The sequence below is a fragment of the Microchirus variegatus genome, assembly GCF_963457635.1.
Source record: "Microchirus variegatus genome assembly, chromosome: 4".
In the NCBI taxonomy this organism is placed as follows: Eukaryota; Metazoa; Chordata; class Actinopteri; order Pleuronectiformes; family Soleidae; genus Microchirus; species Microchirus variegatus.
The window spans coordinates 16618418-16635084 of record NC_139805.1 but is presented as its reverse complement, the minus strand read 5'-3'; the positions used below and the strand labels follow the sequence as shown (position 1 = coordinate 16635084).

Genomic DNA, 16667 nt, shown 5'->3' with positions numbered 1-16667 from the left:
AGGCACACCCAATAAAATACATAAGTGCTAGCCACAGACATGGACATTAACACTAATCAGCACTACAGTGAACTGGACAGCTCCACATCCTAGTAATCAGTTTTTTTACAATCCCAAGATGAAATATAAATTATCATAAAACAAAACCACTAGACACCCCTAATGTCTCTTAATGGCCTCATAAGTCATTTGAGCGTACTAAAGAGAATCCTCATTTTTGCAGACTCTCAGTGGTCATAAATTATTGAAGTGGTGTACTTCCCTGTTGTCTACGTGTATTGTTCATGACTTCATACACTACGCCGTACAGGCTCTCACCACCCTGTCAGAATCCACATGGTCTACATTTGAAGGTGCTCCGTGAGCCACAACTGGAACGTAAACCATATGCAATCGACAATGGATAATAACTGTTCTTTAGTTGCTGGTATTTTGTTTTAAACTTTCGCTCAAATGCACAGATGTGCATGGTCTTTTTTTTACAAACATAAAATGTATGAATGAGTAATGAGGAAGCTGTTTACTGCACATTTGAATGTGTACACAGACAGCCAGCAGCATTAAATCCCCCTACAGGGTGGGGGGGGGGGGTTCATACTGTCAAAGGTGGCAGCCTTTGGACAGCAGGGGTTTACGAGGTGCTCAGCCTGAGCTGGCGCCACAGAGACACTTACACACACACACACGCAGACTCACACAGACACACACTACACAATTGGTCTCTGTTTACACAAGTATTGTTTGTCAATCTTGTAACAAAAAAAATGGCAATGAACTCCCCCAGCTCCAGTGTTCTACTCACAATGTTCCCTGACTCATTAAAGCTCATTACACACGGTGATAGGAAGCCATGGCTGTGGCAGCTCCCAGTCTGTCATCGACCTAATCATTCATGACTGCAGCATCCATGAAAGCAACTAGACATGACTGAAGTGGCCAAGCTTGCCAGCCATAAATTGAGGAATGTAAGTGGCAGTCGGGCAGGCAGCAGTAAAACTCCAAGGGAGGCCAGCAGGACCTGTAAACTGAGCTCGTTAGCCAGTGCAGCTCAGGTCAGCCTCGGCGGACATGCTCACAGCGGTATGTGTGTGCATGTAAGTGAGTGTGTGTTTAACATCTCCCCAGGTAGCCAGAGAGGTAGCTCGTGGTAGAAGCCTGCCAACTAAAGGCACTATAACTGTCGAGTAATGAGGGACAAGCTTCTGATGGGTGGCTGGGGAGCCGACCTGGATCTAGCCCTTAAAATGGCTTTGGCTTTCTCTTCATCAGTGTAGTCACTTGTACATTCTATCATTGTTCTTCTTTCTATTCAGTCCTGTGTTTAATACAATATGTCAATCAATGTCCACTGTCTTTTGTAAATGCTTTCTCTAGGCGAGTGTCTTATGAGGCCCGGTGAGGTGAGTGCGTTTAGTCTTGTGGGCCCATAAAGGGGACCGATGACCTCTGACCCTGAGACACTGTAGCTCATGGAGCTCAAGGTTATCTCCATGACCATGAACCTTTTGAACACATATAAACATGTGATATGTTTGAAATAAAACACATAGAAACACAAACACACAGAAAACACATCACTGGACAACAATGAAGGTAATACCTCAACGACTTTTTGTTCCTATATATTTTTTTGTATGTATAGGTTTGTTAAGTTAGTCCCAGGAAGTAAAATTTGAAAAAACATAAGACTACATTTATTTTTATATGAAGACAATGGCTGAAAAATAATGCTCGGTGCATACAAAAAAAACCCAATGGTGTCTGTTGATCTGTGTAACTTTAGAAAGTGTGCACTGAATGGTCGTGTGATTACCTACCCTCTCTAGACTTTCCACATCTGCTCTAAAACCAGAAATCATGGGGACTTCTATGACGGCCATGTTGGATGAGCCTGAATGGAGCCACCTAGAAAGAGAATTAGAATTAGAATTAGAAGATGTAAACTGAAGAGTCACTTTTAATGTGTGTTCTTTTTTTCCCCCATACCTAGCACAAACTTCTAGGGAGATGTGAAAGTCCATTTTGTCCTGATGTGCTGCTGGGTCATCATCGTCGATGGGCGCTCGCCTCTTTCGGTTGAGCTCAGAGCGATTGTCTGCACGGCTCCGGGAGCGTGAGGAAGAATGACGGGAATATGAGGAGACGGAGGGAGGCTGCAGGTGTCGCTCCTGAACAGGTTCTTTTAGGTCCACTTTGAGCTGGAATGCTGGCTTGGATACTGGGTCAGGTACATTGTAAGACACGTCAATCTGCAGACACACAGGGAGTGTGTAGTATTTAGCAACGTCATCCATGAAACCAAGACTTAAAATGCAGCAGCTTGACTTTATTGGAGGAAAAATAAACGGATGAAGAGGCATCATTCAGTGTTTTCCACATGTTACAGACTTATGTCTCGAATGCTTCCACACTGTAGCAGATACCAGGTTTATGAGATTCCTTTGATGGTTCTGGATTCGGAACACTGTAGTTCCTTTTAACCATAAATCAAGTCATAGTTTTTCTGCAAAACCCCCATCTTTTTACAGAAGAATAATAATAGAATGATGTTATTTTTCTAGTGTTTTATCAGCATCATTTTTAATATTGCATCTAAAAAGTGTATATAATATATATAAAAGTGTGAATAATCAATCATCTGCTTTAAAGGTTATTTCTAGTTTTCGTTATTTTCTTCTGCTTTGCGACTTCACTTTAAAAATACACTAATCTGACACAATATTTAAATCTGCTACCCTTTTTAATGTAGTGGCTAATAAGTGTATATACAGTATACAGTACATATGCTGTTGACAGCTTTAAGAAAAACAAGTTTTGGCTTCAAAGATTGGCAACAAAGCTCCTTTAAGTTCAAATATTTAGGGCCTTGAAAAGCTTAGTAAAGCGGGAAACTTAGGTAGCACTTTACAGCATAAACTACAAATCATATGCACTGGACACAAGACACGCATTCAGCAGACTATCCTTTGGGCCCGAGGACAACTCACTCCTTTGACGCCCTTTTTAATTTCACAGAAGATTATTACTGCCAGAGCTGTGCAAATTGTGAATAAATCACTCGGTGTGATTTGAGACTGTTGCAAAGCAACTAGATAATGAACCTGAGGCACAGGACATATACTTATCACTTATAGTGTGTCTACAAACATATACACAGGCAGATCCTCTTTGATAGCACCGCTCTTGTATTTTAATTAGAGCCCAGGTGCTGCTGCCCCCAAGGGGTTGTCAAAGAGGGGATGTTGATTGCAGAAAGGAGTGTTTGTTGCGAGAAAGTCGAGAGGGAGAAGAAAGTGTGTGAGAAACGTGCAGTTTGAAGACATTTTAGACACTGCACAGTAGGACACAACATCTGTGACACCTTTGAAAACAGGATCCAGCATTGATCATGCATATTTTTATTTTTAGTACTTATTGTGTTTTCTTTTTTGTTTTTTTAAATAGAACATCCTACAAAAAAAGAACATTATTTCAGTTGTTTATGAATCCACATGATCAACACTTTCCAAAACAACAGGCTAAACTCTACCAGATTACTCCAATTTACAGGGAGTAATTATTGGGGCGACACAAACTTACTGTCCCCTGCTGGGAGCTTCTTGTCGTGAGCCAGTGAAGTAAGTAAAGTATTACATATACTTTTGGTCGAAGGGACTAGAGTGTCAAATATGTCTGTTTGTTTCTACAATACCTGCATGAGACAGCAGCCTTCTCCTTTAGCACTCACAAAGAGGCCAGTGGGGATACTGGGGATCTGATAAAAAAAAAAAAAGAAGAAACAAAGAGAGTTATGGGGGGGGGCAGGGAGAGTTGAGTGAATCAATTATCAAGTGAATGAATGCTGGATGCTGCTGCTGCTGCACCACCACTAGTGGGTCTGTAGCGACGAAGCAGCAGGGCCTAATTGCCCCCAATTAAACTGACATCACACCACTCAGTGGAGAAATTAAGTGCGCGCGCACACACACACACACACACACGCGCACACACACACACACACACACACACACACACACACACACCGACTCACACTGGGTTTGTAATATGTGGGCATATGGGCCCATAAAGTGCAGCCATTAAAACTACAGATCCAATGTTGTTTTATTTGGCAGTGTGAACCAGTTCTGGATACACAGTCAAGCTTATGTAGCATACATGGAAACACAGACATGTGTCACGTAGTAGTAGCTTGTCACTCATGGTAATCAATATCAATGTGTTGCTCACAGTTGCAATGCTGATAACGTGCCGACAGACAAACAATGAGAGGAAGACGTAATCTGCATTCAAAAACTCTCTAAAATACATCACTGCTTCTGCTGATGTGATTACCTTAGCGCTCTGAAGGAGCTTCTTGTTGTCTCGGCGAAGTTCAAAGGTTTCCTGGAAGTCAAGGTTGGTGGAGGCCAGCGAGATGGTGAGGTTGACCCCTCCCACGTAAGACAGGATGGCATATTCGGACAGAGACTGCAGAGCCACACACGTGTCCTGGCACAATGGGGTTTAGAGAAAACGCTGTAACTTTAAATGCTTTAATAGAGTAGTTATCCAGTTAAAGAACAGATATGTCCAATCAAAACTGCTGAATGTGAGTGTAGGATTCCTCAGGGTTGCGTATTGGGACCATTGATGTTCATACTGTATTTATTTTCATTTGCCATGGAGATAATTTGGAGCAACTCAGAATTAGAAAAACTAAAGAGATGGTTTGATTTGCATTATATTAAGCAAAACAAATTATATACACATGCAGGAAAATGACAATAAACAATATAGAAAAAGAATGAATGATGGAATGAAACTAAATTCCTTGGAGTAACAATCAAAAAGTCACGGTAGGACTAGAAAAGTTCCTTACTTCATCCTACTTCTATTGTGAACAATGACTAGTTATTATTTTTACATTTAAAGGACCTTTGCTGTTATTTTTTTGGTAACTTGATTGTTACTAAGAGGGCTGAAGCCAGAAAAACAGTGCTACCTGAGTGGAGGAGAAGCCGCCCAGGGCATTCCTTTGTTGGGAAAGCCATTTGACTACAGGCAAGGCAGAGGCCACATCCCCCAAGAGGGTGTAGGTCAGAAGACCATAGGCTGTCATCTCCACCTCTGCTGACACCACTGGGGGAAGAAGAATACCCGATTACATCTGATTTAAAAGATTATTTTGTGCTTCGGATTTTGGAGAAGGTCATATTAATGGATTTAGAGTGTACCTGACTGAGAGAGGCCATCACTGAAGCCCATGAACGTGTCCTCATCTGTCATTGTGCTGCCTGTCAGACTCCAGTGGGTGAGTCCATCTACGGACAAAGTGAGATAAAGACACATAATTCTCCAAGAGGAAACTCCTGTATCATGACTCAATTTTTATAATTTTCCCAATTGTCTAATCTTTCAGCTATTACACAACCAGGCCCCATGCCTTCATTGTACTTGGCAAACAAAATTATTGTGATCAGCTAATAACATTTTTTTTTTTACATTTCCCTCAGGTCAGTCAATTCTGCAAAAACGTGCAGGAAGAAGAGGATAAGGAAATGGCTGGAGGAAATCAACGGTGAGATAAGGGGGGAAAAAGGGAAATGGAGGAGTGGATTGAACTACTGTTGAGGACTAAAGCAGTTATTTTCACTATTGTTTCGGCTGTATGTCATTTCTCTGGGACCTTGTCGAATAAAAAAGCCATATATCTCTACATTTCAGTTTATTCTCGCAGTGTTTTCCTTTCATGGTGCATCAATCTTCTTGTTCCAGGCCGTGTTCATTCAACATCTGGTCTTTGCTTGTACCTGTCCATACATCTGTGGATCCAGTACTTAGCAGCTAAATGAATGAGCCTCCGGTGTCTTGTTTATCATGTTGCTCACAGTGATGAATGTGGCAGTACCTTGAGTGATGGCCATGTGGTTGAGGCGGCGCAAGGCCAGTGGGGCGTAAGGGCTCCGCAGCAGAGCCAAGGCGTATGCTGACAGGGCGGTGGTGTAAGGATCATCGGCAGAGTAGGTGTTGCTTTCCAGAAAATTCTTGGCTTTGGCCACTGCCACCTTCTCTTCCTGGATCAGATGGAACAGCATGTAATACAAACACAGATGGACATGTGTGAGCAGCAACGACGGACTTTAGGCTCTGCAAAAGAGAGTTTTATGTTTTGGATGTGTTCTCTCACTTTCTTTATAGCCACAATATGGACATAGTCGACCAAATTTCTGCTAGTGTATTTATCATTCATAACAGTGGCTTTTGAGCATATTCTTCCAAATCTGTGAGTAAAATAGTGAAATGTCATAATAAGTTAATTCAATATTTATATACACACATTTGCAGCCATATAGTATTACTAACAAAATTTAGGTGAATAATCGAAATGTCAAAACAATGTTCAAAACAACTTTTGGAATGCATAGTTTGTGAAGTTCTCAGCATTATAACAGTCAACATTTGCAATACCTATAATTTATGGTTCACTGTACATACTGCAGATAAAGTATACACATCCTTTTATTACTTTTTTCACAGTTTCGAGGCCTCCCCTCTTCTGCTCAGATAGTTATTGATAAGCACTAATTTTGGGCACTAAAAAGGTTGAGGTTTTACTTTCATTTCATGCAGATGTGACGTTACAGATAAGTCTCCACAGCCACTCGCTGTAATTGCAGCAGTCATCTTTTAATTAAGTGAAATTGGAAGGTGGTGGAGGATCTGTCTTGATGTGACACCTTTTCCATTTTTATGAGTTGTTAAAGGACAGATTCTCTCAAGAAGTCATTTGGGATCAATAACAGAGGAAACTAGGAGAGACAGGAAATGATAAATAAAAAAGTAAACTGTTAGGACAAATTCAGAGCAAAGACAAAAACTGCCTCTTATGTTGCACGCATTTCCAGAAACTGCTCTTCTCATATATTTGAGTAACTGAAGCTGTACATGTGGTTAAACTGAATAACTGTAGAAAAAAAAAAAAAAAGCAACACTCAGTTGTCACCACACATGAGCCAAAACACGATTAAATATTAGATTAGCAGAACTGGAGCTAAACAAATATAAGTAGGCAGACTGCCAACACATCCATCTTCACAGCTATCAGGAATGCAGTGATACGTTCACACATGACCCAGGTTGGTAGGATGGGCTACAGGAGTAAGAGCAACTCAAATACTCTCCTTTAATAAACCCATTGTAATATCCAGTAAAATCACGCTGTTGGATCGATCAAAAGTCCAACTCTGGAGGTCACTGTGGTGTGAGAGACACAAACTGCAGGATGTACTTAACTCGTGTGACTGCTTACCTCTGTGGTTATCCCCGTCTCCAACAGAGCGGCAACCACATAAGCTGTAAGTGAGATCTTCCCGTGGATCCCTCCCTGTGGACAAAAGCATACGTTGACTTTCAGATCAAAATATCTCACATGACACGCTCTCCATCCTTAAATCACAGAGATTTAAAGGCATCTAGGGAGTGGATAGAGTTTGAAACCTCTAGTAATTCTGTGTATATATTTACTTGTTAGGTGTTTGGTGGGTTAGGCTATCACCTGACAAGCAAATACACTATTACATGTATAATCAGTAATTATGCAGAGGGCTGTACACTCACCAGCCACTATATTAGGTACACAGGACATCAAATAAAGTGGCTCCAGCTGTAGCTTCAGAGTTGTTCTGCATACCTTGGTTGTAACACTTTGTTATATATTTAAGTAACTACCGTCTTACTGCCTCATCTCTGACCTTGAGTATCAACAAGGCATTTTTGATCAGAACTACAGCTCACTGGATATTTGGATCACTCTGTGAATCCTAGATATGGTTGTGTGTGAAAATCACAGCGGAGTAAAGGTCGCTGTTCATTTGTGCCTGTACAGGATATGAATGGTATGACACTTCCTGTTCAACAAACATGTAGAGAAGAGACTTTCACCTGATTTGCTCCCACCTAATGTGTGCATGTGAGTCTGAGTCCAATGGAGGAATTCTGTCGTCTCCTTCTAATGCACACATATTTTTTTTATGTTCTCAGCCACATTTTTCTAATACACATTATATATATTATGTATATAATGTCCAAAGAGGAAAAACTCTCCATTTGCTTTACAGGAACTGCAAATAATGATTATTCTGTTGTTCTCAATTAATCAATTCATCGTTTTGTCCATAAAATGTCAGAAAATGTTAAAAAACATCGATCAGTGTTTGTCACATTTAACTAGACACAGGTCCTATACCTGCAGGTCTTTGTTGAGGATACGTCCCATGGCAGGGAAGGAGCCGTCCTCCCGTTGATGTTTGATGAGCCAGGACTTGGCTTCTCGAAGCTCCTCAGGGTCAATGAAGATGAAACCCCGAGATTGGGCGAAGGACTTGAGCACAAACGCTGTCAACCTAGAGGAAGGCGAGATGGAGATGGAGGGGGTGAGACCAATGAAGACAGGTGAGGATAAAGTAAAAGAGATAAGAAGGTCAAAGTAGCTGAGTATTCTTCAAAACATGTGCAGGCACATTCCAAAAAAAATACTTAACTATCAAGACAGAGGGGGATCACTTTTTCAACACACTGAGATTCTCAAGGGGTTGCACACCTTGTGTCTGTCAGCAGACTGGTGGAGGGAATGACAATGAGCAGTCTAGATGGAGGCATGTTTTTATCAAAAGGTCTGTAAGTATAGACAGATCAAATGAAACAGAAAAAAGAAAGGAAGCAAGGAGGGGGAAAAGATGGGTGCGGCAGGGTTTGATCATTGCTACAGGATGCGCCAGCTGTGCTCTTGAGAATGTGAAATCTCACACAGGCCGATCAAGTATGTTTCTGCATGTGCATCAGAGATTCCCCAAAAGGCCTTCGGCAACTTACACAAACACGGATCCCGGGAACAAAGATTGTGAATCTAACTGGACTGGGGAGGGCAACTGAAAGTTTATGAACCTTGGTTTTAGTGGGCCACAGTGGAGAAGGACCAGTAGAATCATTGAGGAAGACTGAGGCTGAGCTAATAAACACACACTCTTCCATAAACAACAGACCTCCTGGTAGTGGTCAAGACGTAGTTTTTCCAACAAATACTCCTTTGTGACACCAACACATTCTGATACATCACAAGATGGAAATGAAGAAATCAACTAACAGGTCAGGTTCTGGTTCCCCAATGCAGCTCATGAGTGAGAGGACGATCCAAGTGACAAATGAGGAAAATGAGGATAAGAACTTTGCTCTCATAAGGCAAAACAAAGTTGGATGTTATTCCTCCCCAGAGACTAAATGAATGAAGTCATTTGTCACAAGTTTAAATGTAGGGCCCTGGGGAAAGGTAGTGGAAATTGTGAATATTATTTAGTTTGTGGAAGGATGGTAGGAAGGAAGGAAACAAGGAAGCACCCGACAGACACACTTCCCCCACACAGCCCTTGGCGAGAGTCACCCTTTCCTGACCCCGCCCTTTCCACTTTTTCTTTCTCCTGTTTTCTCACATATTTCTCACTCCCAGAGATCCTCTCTCTGAGCCATCCTTATCCAACTCACACTTCAAAGGGTAACATGAAGTCCTTACACCGGAGAACAAATGACAAAGTGCTCCAGTTAAGTTTAACATCGTGGATTAAGAGCTACTGCTGCGACCACACTGGGGGAAATTGAATCCAGACACTTGTAAAAAAAAAAATGTCAGTGGCTGATGACTCTGCATTGAAAGTGATGTGTCTTAATTCTCAAATCTAAAAATGTGCTTTTATGCTTATATTTAGTGAGCATAAGAACCATTAAGGACTTAATTTTTTTTACAAACACACACCTCTACAGAGACATGAAAAATGGTATCTACAGCCTCTCTGCATACTGCTGAGAAAAGGGAGGTGCCTGGAGAGATATTCCGAATTGTTGGACTTGCATCTCATCCAGGGGAAATACTTGTTGTCACTTTGTGCTTTGTTGAAAAGCTGGAGATAAGCACAGGATAGAAGCTCCTTTATGGAGAGTTTGACTTAGTCATACAACAGACAACCTCTCTACACTTCCACAATGACAAAAAAACAACATTGGCATGCTTGTTTTCAACAGGACTGGAAATAGACATTGGTTTGATACAGCAGCCGATATCGGTTATTTCAATCTCTGGCATTCAGAGTCAGAGAAGTCTCTGGGCAGACACAAATGCCATGCCCGCCTCAACATGTAGAGCTGAGGACTGAGGCTTCAGAGGAAATTTAAAAAATATACTGCCCCACTCTCAATCATAACTCTGTAAGGGAGTTTGTTAGGGAGCATGTTTTTAGTTTAGTTGCAACTTTGGCATTCTCCCTGAGATAATGTGAGAGAACAACTTGTTGTTGTCTTTTAATTATGTTCGTGAGTTTAAAAAAGATTGAGACAATTAGACGATGGTTGTGTGTAAAAATGAGGATATCAAAATAATGAAAAATTGAAATTAAGATTGGGTTTACACTCCGGTATGCGGATAAGAATTATAGGTTAAGGGTCTTGGAATAAATAAATGTGTAATTAAAAAACTATAATAAAATGATGTTTCAATGAGTCTTGACTGTACTGACAAGATAGCCCAAAAAGGAGCAATGGGTTAAAATAAACTTCTTAACCCACATCATTGATTACATTACGTCTCTACATTAAGCTCTTGTCATCATGTTCAGTCTTTTCATCAGATCCTGTAAAATATCCACACATAATGTTCACAAGTTGGAATACATTAAAAGAACATTACAGGTGTTGCAAAGCAAGCAATTAATGCACTGCTCTACATGTGAACTCTGGAATCAAAGCGAAAGCCGGGTTTGTCTTGGATGCAGACACTTTTGCTGACAGATTCATAAGGTGTCTGATGCAGGTTTAGTGAAGGTTCACCTTTTGTGCCCACAGCCCACACCCCGGAGGCGCCAAGGAAAAAAAACTCCAAACCACTGCTTATTACATCCTCATTTCCTCTCACTGCCATCAGGGGAGTTCAAGGTTTCCATGTCAGTTTAACGTTACCAATTACACCCAGGTAGTGAGTCATTCAAAAGCATGCGCCATGTCAGAAAAAGGTGACGAGCCATTTGGTGAAGTGGCTCCAGACGACTTTTAACAGCGTCTCCAACGAGGGCATTGACAGTTCTATTTCATCCTTACTGACCGCGGTGCTTTAGCACTGAATGTCTCCATTTTGCGCATGCGCAGGTCGAGTGTTTATACCAACAAAGTCACACTTGACCCCTGATGACGCCGGCTAGCCTATATCTTCCGGTGACATCAGAGGATCTGTTCCTTTTCATCTTCTCGCTTTGCAGGCAGACGCATGTCAGCAAATTCTAGCTGAATTAAAGCGTTCATTGCCGCTTCGTCGCTGGTAGCCTTGCGACAATCTGTCGGAGCTGCGAGCTGCTCGCCCTCCAAGGGCTGCGACGAGCGGAGACGGAAGGTTAGTCGCGGTTCGCGGCGGACACTCTGAAACAGAAGTTTGGATCAGCCAACGCTACAACTGGCTGAGTATACTAGAGGATATCTTACTTTGTTAATAAAGTCGGTGAAGGCGTTGTACTCGCTCCCTCTCCCGACATTTTCTGTTATTGTGTTATTTGTTACGGGCGCTAGCGGTTAGCATTGCCTGCTTGAACTAGCGTCTGTATAACCGGTACACAGTTGGTGGTACCCGCTTTTTGTTGTAGTTATATGTTGGAGAGGCCAGTGAACTCGCTCCCTCTCCCGGCATCAGTACTTCTGCCATATCCGTGAGTAATCTTACAAGCGCGTATTGCTTTTTTGTTTACTTTTACCGGGTCGGTGAAGACAGTGTGCACTCTCTCTCCCGACATTAAGGCTTTACGGCACTAGAGGTTGATTGCCTGACTTATCGCCTGTGTAATCGGTACACCGCCGGGGGTACCCGTCTTCAGTTACGTACTACCGCTATCCGTGAGTAAACGTACAGTACTGGTGTGTTTTCTACTGTTTTGACCGTTAGCCTTGAACAATCTACCATAAGCTAACTGTATTAAACGCCTGTTGGTGAAGGCAGTGTGTTCGCTCCCTCTCCCATCACAGGTGTATACACTACCCTAAGAGAGAAAGAGCAGTAACAGCCGCATATCGAGCTGCGTCTGCTCGGTGGTGACAGTCTGTATTCGGCGCAGCAAGCTGACCTTTGCTGGTGAAGGCAGTGCTCTCGCTCCCGCTCCCAGCATAGGCGGACGCCGTTGGCCTCATAGTGCTGGTGTCCAGAGAGCTGGGGCGCATAATGTCCACACTAGTTCAGGCTCGCCGCCAGGTGTGGCTGGCACAGTCACCTCTCACTAAGGCGTGCTGGAGAACCCTCCGCAGCATCCCAGTGGAACCTGGTGAGGTCTTTGGGTCAGCTGCCGTACAGGCGCTTGAGCGTACAGTTCAGGCCAGGCAGACTCGACAGCAGCTCTCTGGGCTTCACAGAAGTATGCCTCCTCCAAGCAGGCCTAGGGTCTCTCCAGCTCCCCCCAGGCGCCACTCCTATCCACAGACTCTCCTCAGTGTCTACCCCAGGTCTCGGCGACCGGTTCAACAGCCAGCTCAACGAGGGCCTCAGGCCTTTCGAGCCCCCGAACGATTGCCCCCTAGACATTCTCAGACCTTGGACGCTGCCCGTCGTCCCCCCAGGGCCCCTAGAGGCCGGGGGACCAGGCGCTGAGAGTCTGGGGCCGGTCGTCGGCTCTCCCTTTCACCACGGGTGTTCACCAGTTGTGTGGCAGCAGCCCTCTCACCCCTGCAGTCGCGTGGCAGCAGCCCTCTCACCCCTGCAGTCGCAGGGCATGAAGATCCTGCCATATCTGGACGACTGGCTGGTCTGTGCACCATCCCGGTCTCAGGTGACCCGAGACACGGCGACTCTCCTCTCACATGTGGCCCAGCTCGGGCTCAGAGTGAACTTCACAAAGAGCTGCCTGGTTCCCTCACAGAGAACACTTTTTCTGGGGGTGACCATGGATGCCGTTGCCATGAGGGCCTATCCATCACCTCGGCGTGTAGACAATGTCCTCCACCTCCTTCTCCTCTTTCAGAAGGGCCGCCGCTTGCGCTACGTCCAGTATATGCGCCTCTTAGGCAAGCTGACCGCTGCTGCCACTGTGGTTCCCCTAGGGTTGCTGTCACTACGCCCCCTTCAGAGGTGGCTGAACAGTTTCCATTTAGACGCCAAGCGACACCGACACAGGAAACTCAGGGCGTCACGGCGCTTTCTCATCGCTCTGGCCCCATGGAGGGAAAGATAATTTCTCCTCCAGGGCATGCCCATGGGCTCCATTGCATCCCGTCGAGAGACTGTCACAACAGATGCCTCCCTCACAGGGTGGGGCGCTGTGTGGCAGAACAGGACAGCTCAAGGCCTGTGGAATGCACAGGACCGCTTGGACCATATCAATGTCCTGGAGCTACGGGCAGTGCACATGGCACTGCAGTTTTTTCCCCCGTTCCTAAGAGGGAGGCATGTGCTGGTGCGGTCAGACGTCTCAACCGTCTCTCACATAAACCACCAGGGGGGAACTAGGTCCGCACGGTTTCTGCAGGTGTCCCGGGACCTCCTGTCGTGGGCGGACCCCCGCCTAGCCAGCGTAAGGGCAATGTATTTGCCTGGGGAACGGAACTGGGCCGCAGACTCCCTATCACGCTGCAAGCCTCCACCGGGGGAGTGGCGGCTTCACCCAGAGGTTGTGCTCAATATCTGGGACGTGTTCGGCAGGGCAGAGGTGGATCTCTTTGCCACGGAAGAGTCGACCCACTGCCCCCTCTGGTTCTCACTGACGGAGGAAACCAGCCCTCTGGGTCAGGACGCTCTCGCCCACGATTGGCCAGAGAGTCTACTCTATGCTTTTCCGTCAGTGCCTCTGATCCTTCAAATATTGCAGAGGGTCCTCCAGCAGGGCCACAGGCTGCTACTGGTGGCCCCCTTCTGGCCAGGGAGGGCATGGTTTCCTCTGCTGCACAGGCTCTGCCATGGCTCACCGTGGCGTCTCCCCGACAGGTTGGATCTCCTGTCTCAGCTAGGGGGCCAGGTCTGGCATCCCAAACCTCATCGCCTCCAGCTCTTGGTTTGGCCACTGCAGGGCCCGACCCGCTGCTGGCAGAGTGTCCAGACACCGTCCAACACACCATACTGAATGCGAGTGCGCCTTCTACCCGAATACAGTATGAGAATAGGTGGAAACTGTTTTCTGCCTGGTGTTCAGACAGGGGTGAAGACCCTGTGCACTGTCCAATTACAAAAATTCTCGAGTTCCTACAGTCACTCCTGGACAGCGGACGGTGCCCCGCTACTCTGAGGGTCTACGTGGCGGCCATTTCCTCTAGACACACTCAAATCGATGACAACACCGTGGGGTGCCACAGACTTGTGTCCCTTTTCCTAAAGGGAGCCTTGAGGTTACAACCCGCAAGGGCACAGAGAATTCCAGCCTGGGATCTGCCCCTGGTGCTGGATGCCCTGTGCCTGCCCCCCTTTGAGCCCCTGGCGCAGGCGGAGTTGAAGTGGGTGTCTACTAAGACTGCCTTTCTCCTTGCTATTACTTCAGCAAAGCGTGTCGGGGAGCTACATGCTCTCTCTGTGAGCGACTCGTGTCTGAGGTGGAACCCAGATGGCTCAGGGGTCACTCTGTGGCCGAATACGGCTTTTCTTCCTAAGGTTCTGTCAGCGCCTTACTCGACCTATTCACCTGGCGCAGTTTATTCCCCCAGCAGGGGAGGAAAGGTCAGGACTTCTGTGTCCCGTCCGGGCCTTAAGAGTCCATATAGATCTGACCACAAGCATGAGAAGTTCAGAACAGCTGTTCCTCTGTTACGGAGGCCCTAAGAAAGGCCATGCTCTTTCCAAACAGCGACTCTCGCATTGGATTGTGGATGTCATCACCCAGGCGTATAAAAACAGTGGTCGCCCCCTGCCAGCTGGGGTGAGGTGCCACTCTACTAGGGCCGTTGCTACATCATGGCCGGCGCTGCACGGCGTGCCCCTGGGGGACATCTGTGATGCGGCATCGTGGGCATCACCAACTACCTTCTCCAGATTCTATCGGGTGAATGTGGCCACCCCCCACCCACTTGGTGTGGCCCTGCTGCCCGCCTCTACTGTTCCCTCCCACTGAGGTACGTACTGGCATTCCTCGTGACTTTGTTGTTATGGTCATCCAGTGCTAAAGCACCGCCTCTGGCGGTCAGTAAGGATGAAATAGAACGAAAGTTACGTATGTTACTACGGTTCTATGAATCCTGGATGACCGCCAGAGCGTTCAGTCACTCAGAATCCTCATGGTTTCGCGAGAAGATTCTACAGGAACAGATCCTCTGATGTCACCGGAAGATATAGGCTAGCTGGCGTCATCAGGGGTCAAGGGTGACTTTGTTGGTATAAACACTCGACCTGCGCATGCACGAGATGGAGACATTCAGTGCTAAAGCACCGCCTCTGGCGGTCATCCAGGATTCATAGAACCATAGTTACATACGTAACTTTGTTTTTCATCATGGGCCCACTCAGTGACGGATATGAAGAACTGATTAACTGCAAATAAATCTTGGCAGCTTTGGCTACCTGGAAGCATTTATATGCATGTTTGTTTACAGCAGTGGAGCTCAACGCTGAGAGCACTGTTTTCATTTTTAAAAATACCCTCAGGGAGTGTAAACATGAGAGAGATACGCATGGAACAGTTACTTAAACATACCAACAGGAATAGTTTAATTTCAGCACAGTGTGTGCTGGGATGTCTGATAAAGAACTTCATTAGTTGGCCGTAATCTATGTCCCTGTATAAACTGAAGAATGTAGCTACAGCTAAGTGCAGTTTGACTGCTGTAAACATTAAAAGGTTACCCCTACAATGACTTACCACATGCTGCCAGAGGAATCCCTCTCTCCGAAGGCACTGTAGGATCCATCCTGCCGTTTGTAGGTCAGTTGTCTCTGGTAGCCTAAATAAGAATAAAGAATGAGAGAGATGGGGGGAGAGCAGTTACAGCAGCAGTTCTTTAAAACCACTGAGAAATGTCCAAAGATTTTTTACAAAGCCTCTGTCAATCGCTACAGATGCACATAAAAATCCAACTTTAATCTTAAAACACCTCTTCACCCCAGGAGAAGTTGAGTTATTTCAGATTTATACCTCAGTGGAGTTTGGCATGTGTGTCTGAATGGCTGTTTGCTGTACACATATTTCAGATATTTCAGCCACACCCTTGAGTTAATGTGCCATAAGGATTGTGAGGATTGTGTCTGGCTATCAAACATGTTTTTTGTGGGGCGATCATCAACTTCACACTCGTCTATGTTCCGTCGTACACGAAGGACATGAACAGAAATACCAAGTGTGCTTGAACATGCCCTTGAAGCGCTCTGCACACGTCATTGTGATTATGCATTTACAACAGAGAATCTACTCTGTTGACAGGAAAAAGGCCTAAAGGTGAGATATACAGTAGGATATTTCCTCACATGACTGGGATGCAACATACACTGAGAATAAGAGATACTACAATACAATTACTAATACCAAGATACACCAGCTAGACTAGACTGCATCAGTTCCATGATATATGCAGTGTTTTTGATGCTATATTTAATTAATAATAAGCAAAGTGCTTTATATGACAAAAGTACAGTACAGTCTATTCTGAAAACAAAAAATGAGAACTTGACACAAAAAACAACTTAGTATATATATGTG

General features: G+C 45.0%; 1 protein-coding gene across 1 annotated transcript in view; it reads right to left on the bottom strand.

Annotated features, from left to right (window-relative positions):
• cpamd8 (C3 and PZP like alpha-2-macroglobulin domain containing 8) overlaps positions 1 to 16667 on the bottom strand; it is a gene marked incomplete at its 5' end in the record, with an annotated part of 42035 nt that overhangs the window by 7032 nt on the left and 18336 nt on the right. The window contains 10 exon segments of the mRNA XM_083887618.1: positions 1818 to 1905; positions 1987 to 2249; positions 3692 to 3754; positions 4333 to 4488; positions 4982 to 5118; positions 5214 to 5300; positions 5888 to 6053; positions 7289 to 7363; positions 8225 to 8381; positions 15834 to 15915. Coding sequence (XP_083743744.1) covers positions 1818 to 1905; positions 1987 to 2249; positions 3692 to 3754; positions 4333 to 4488; positions 4982 to 5118; positions 5214 to 5300; positions 5888 to 6053; positions 7289 to 7363; positions 8225 to 8381; positions 15834 to 15915 — 1274 coding nt within the window.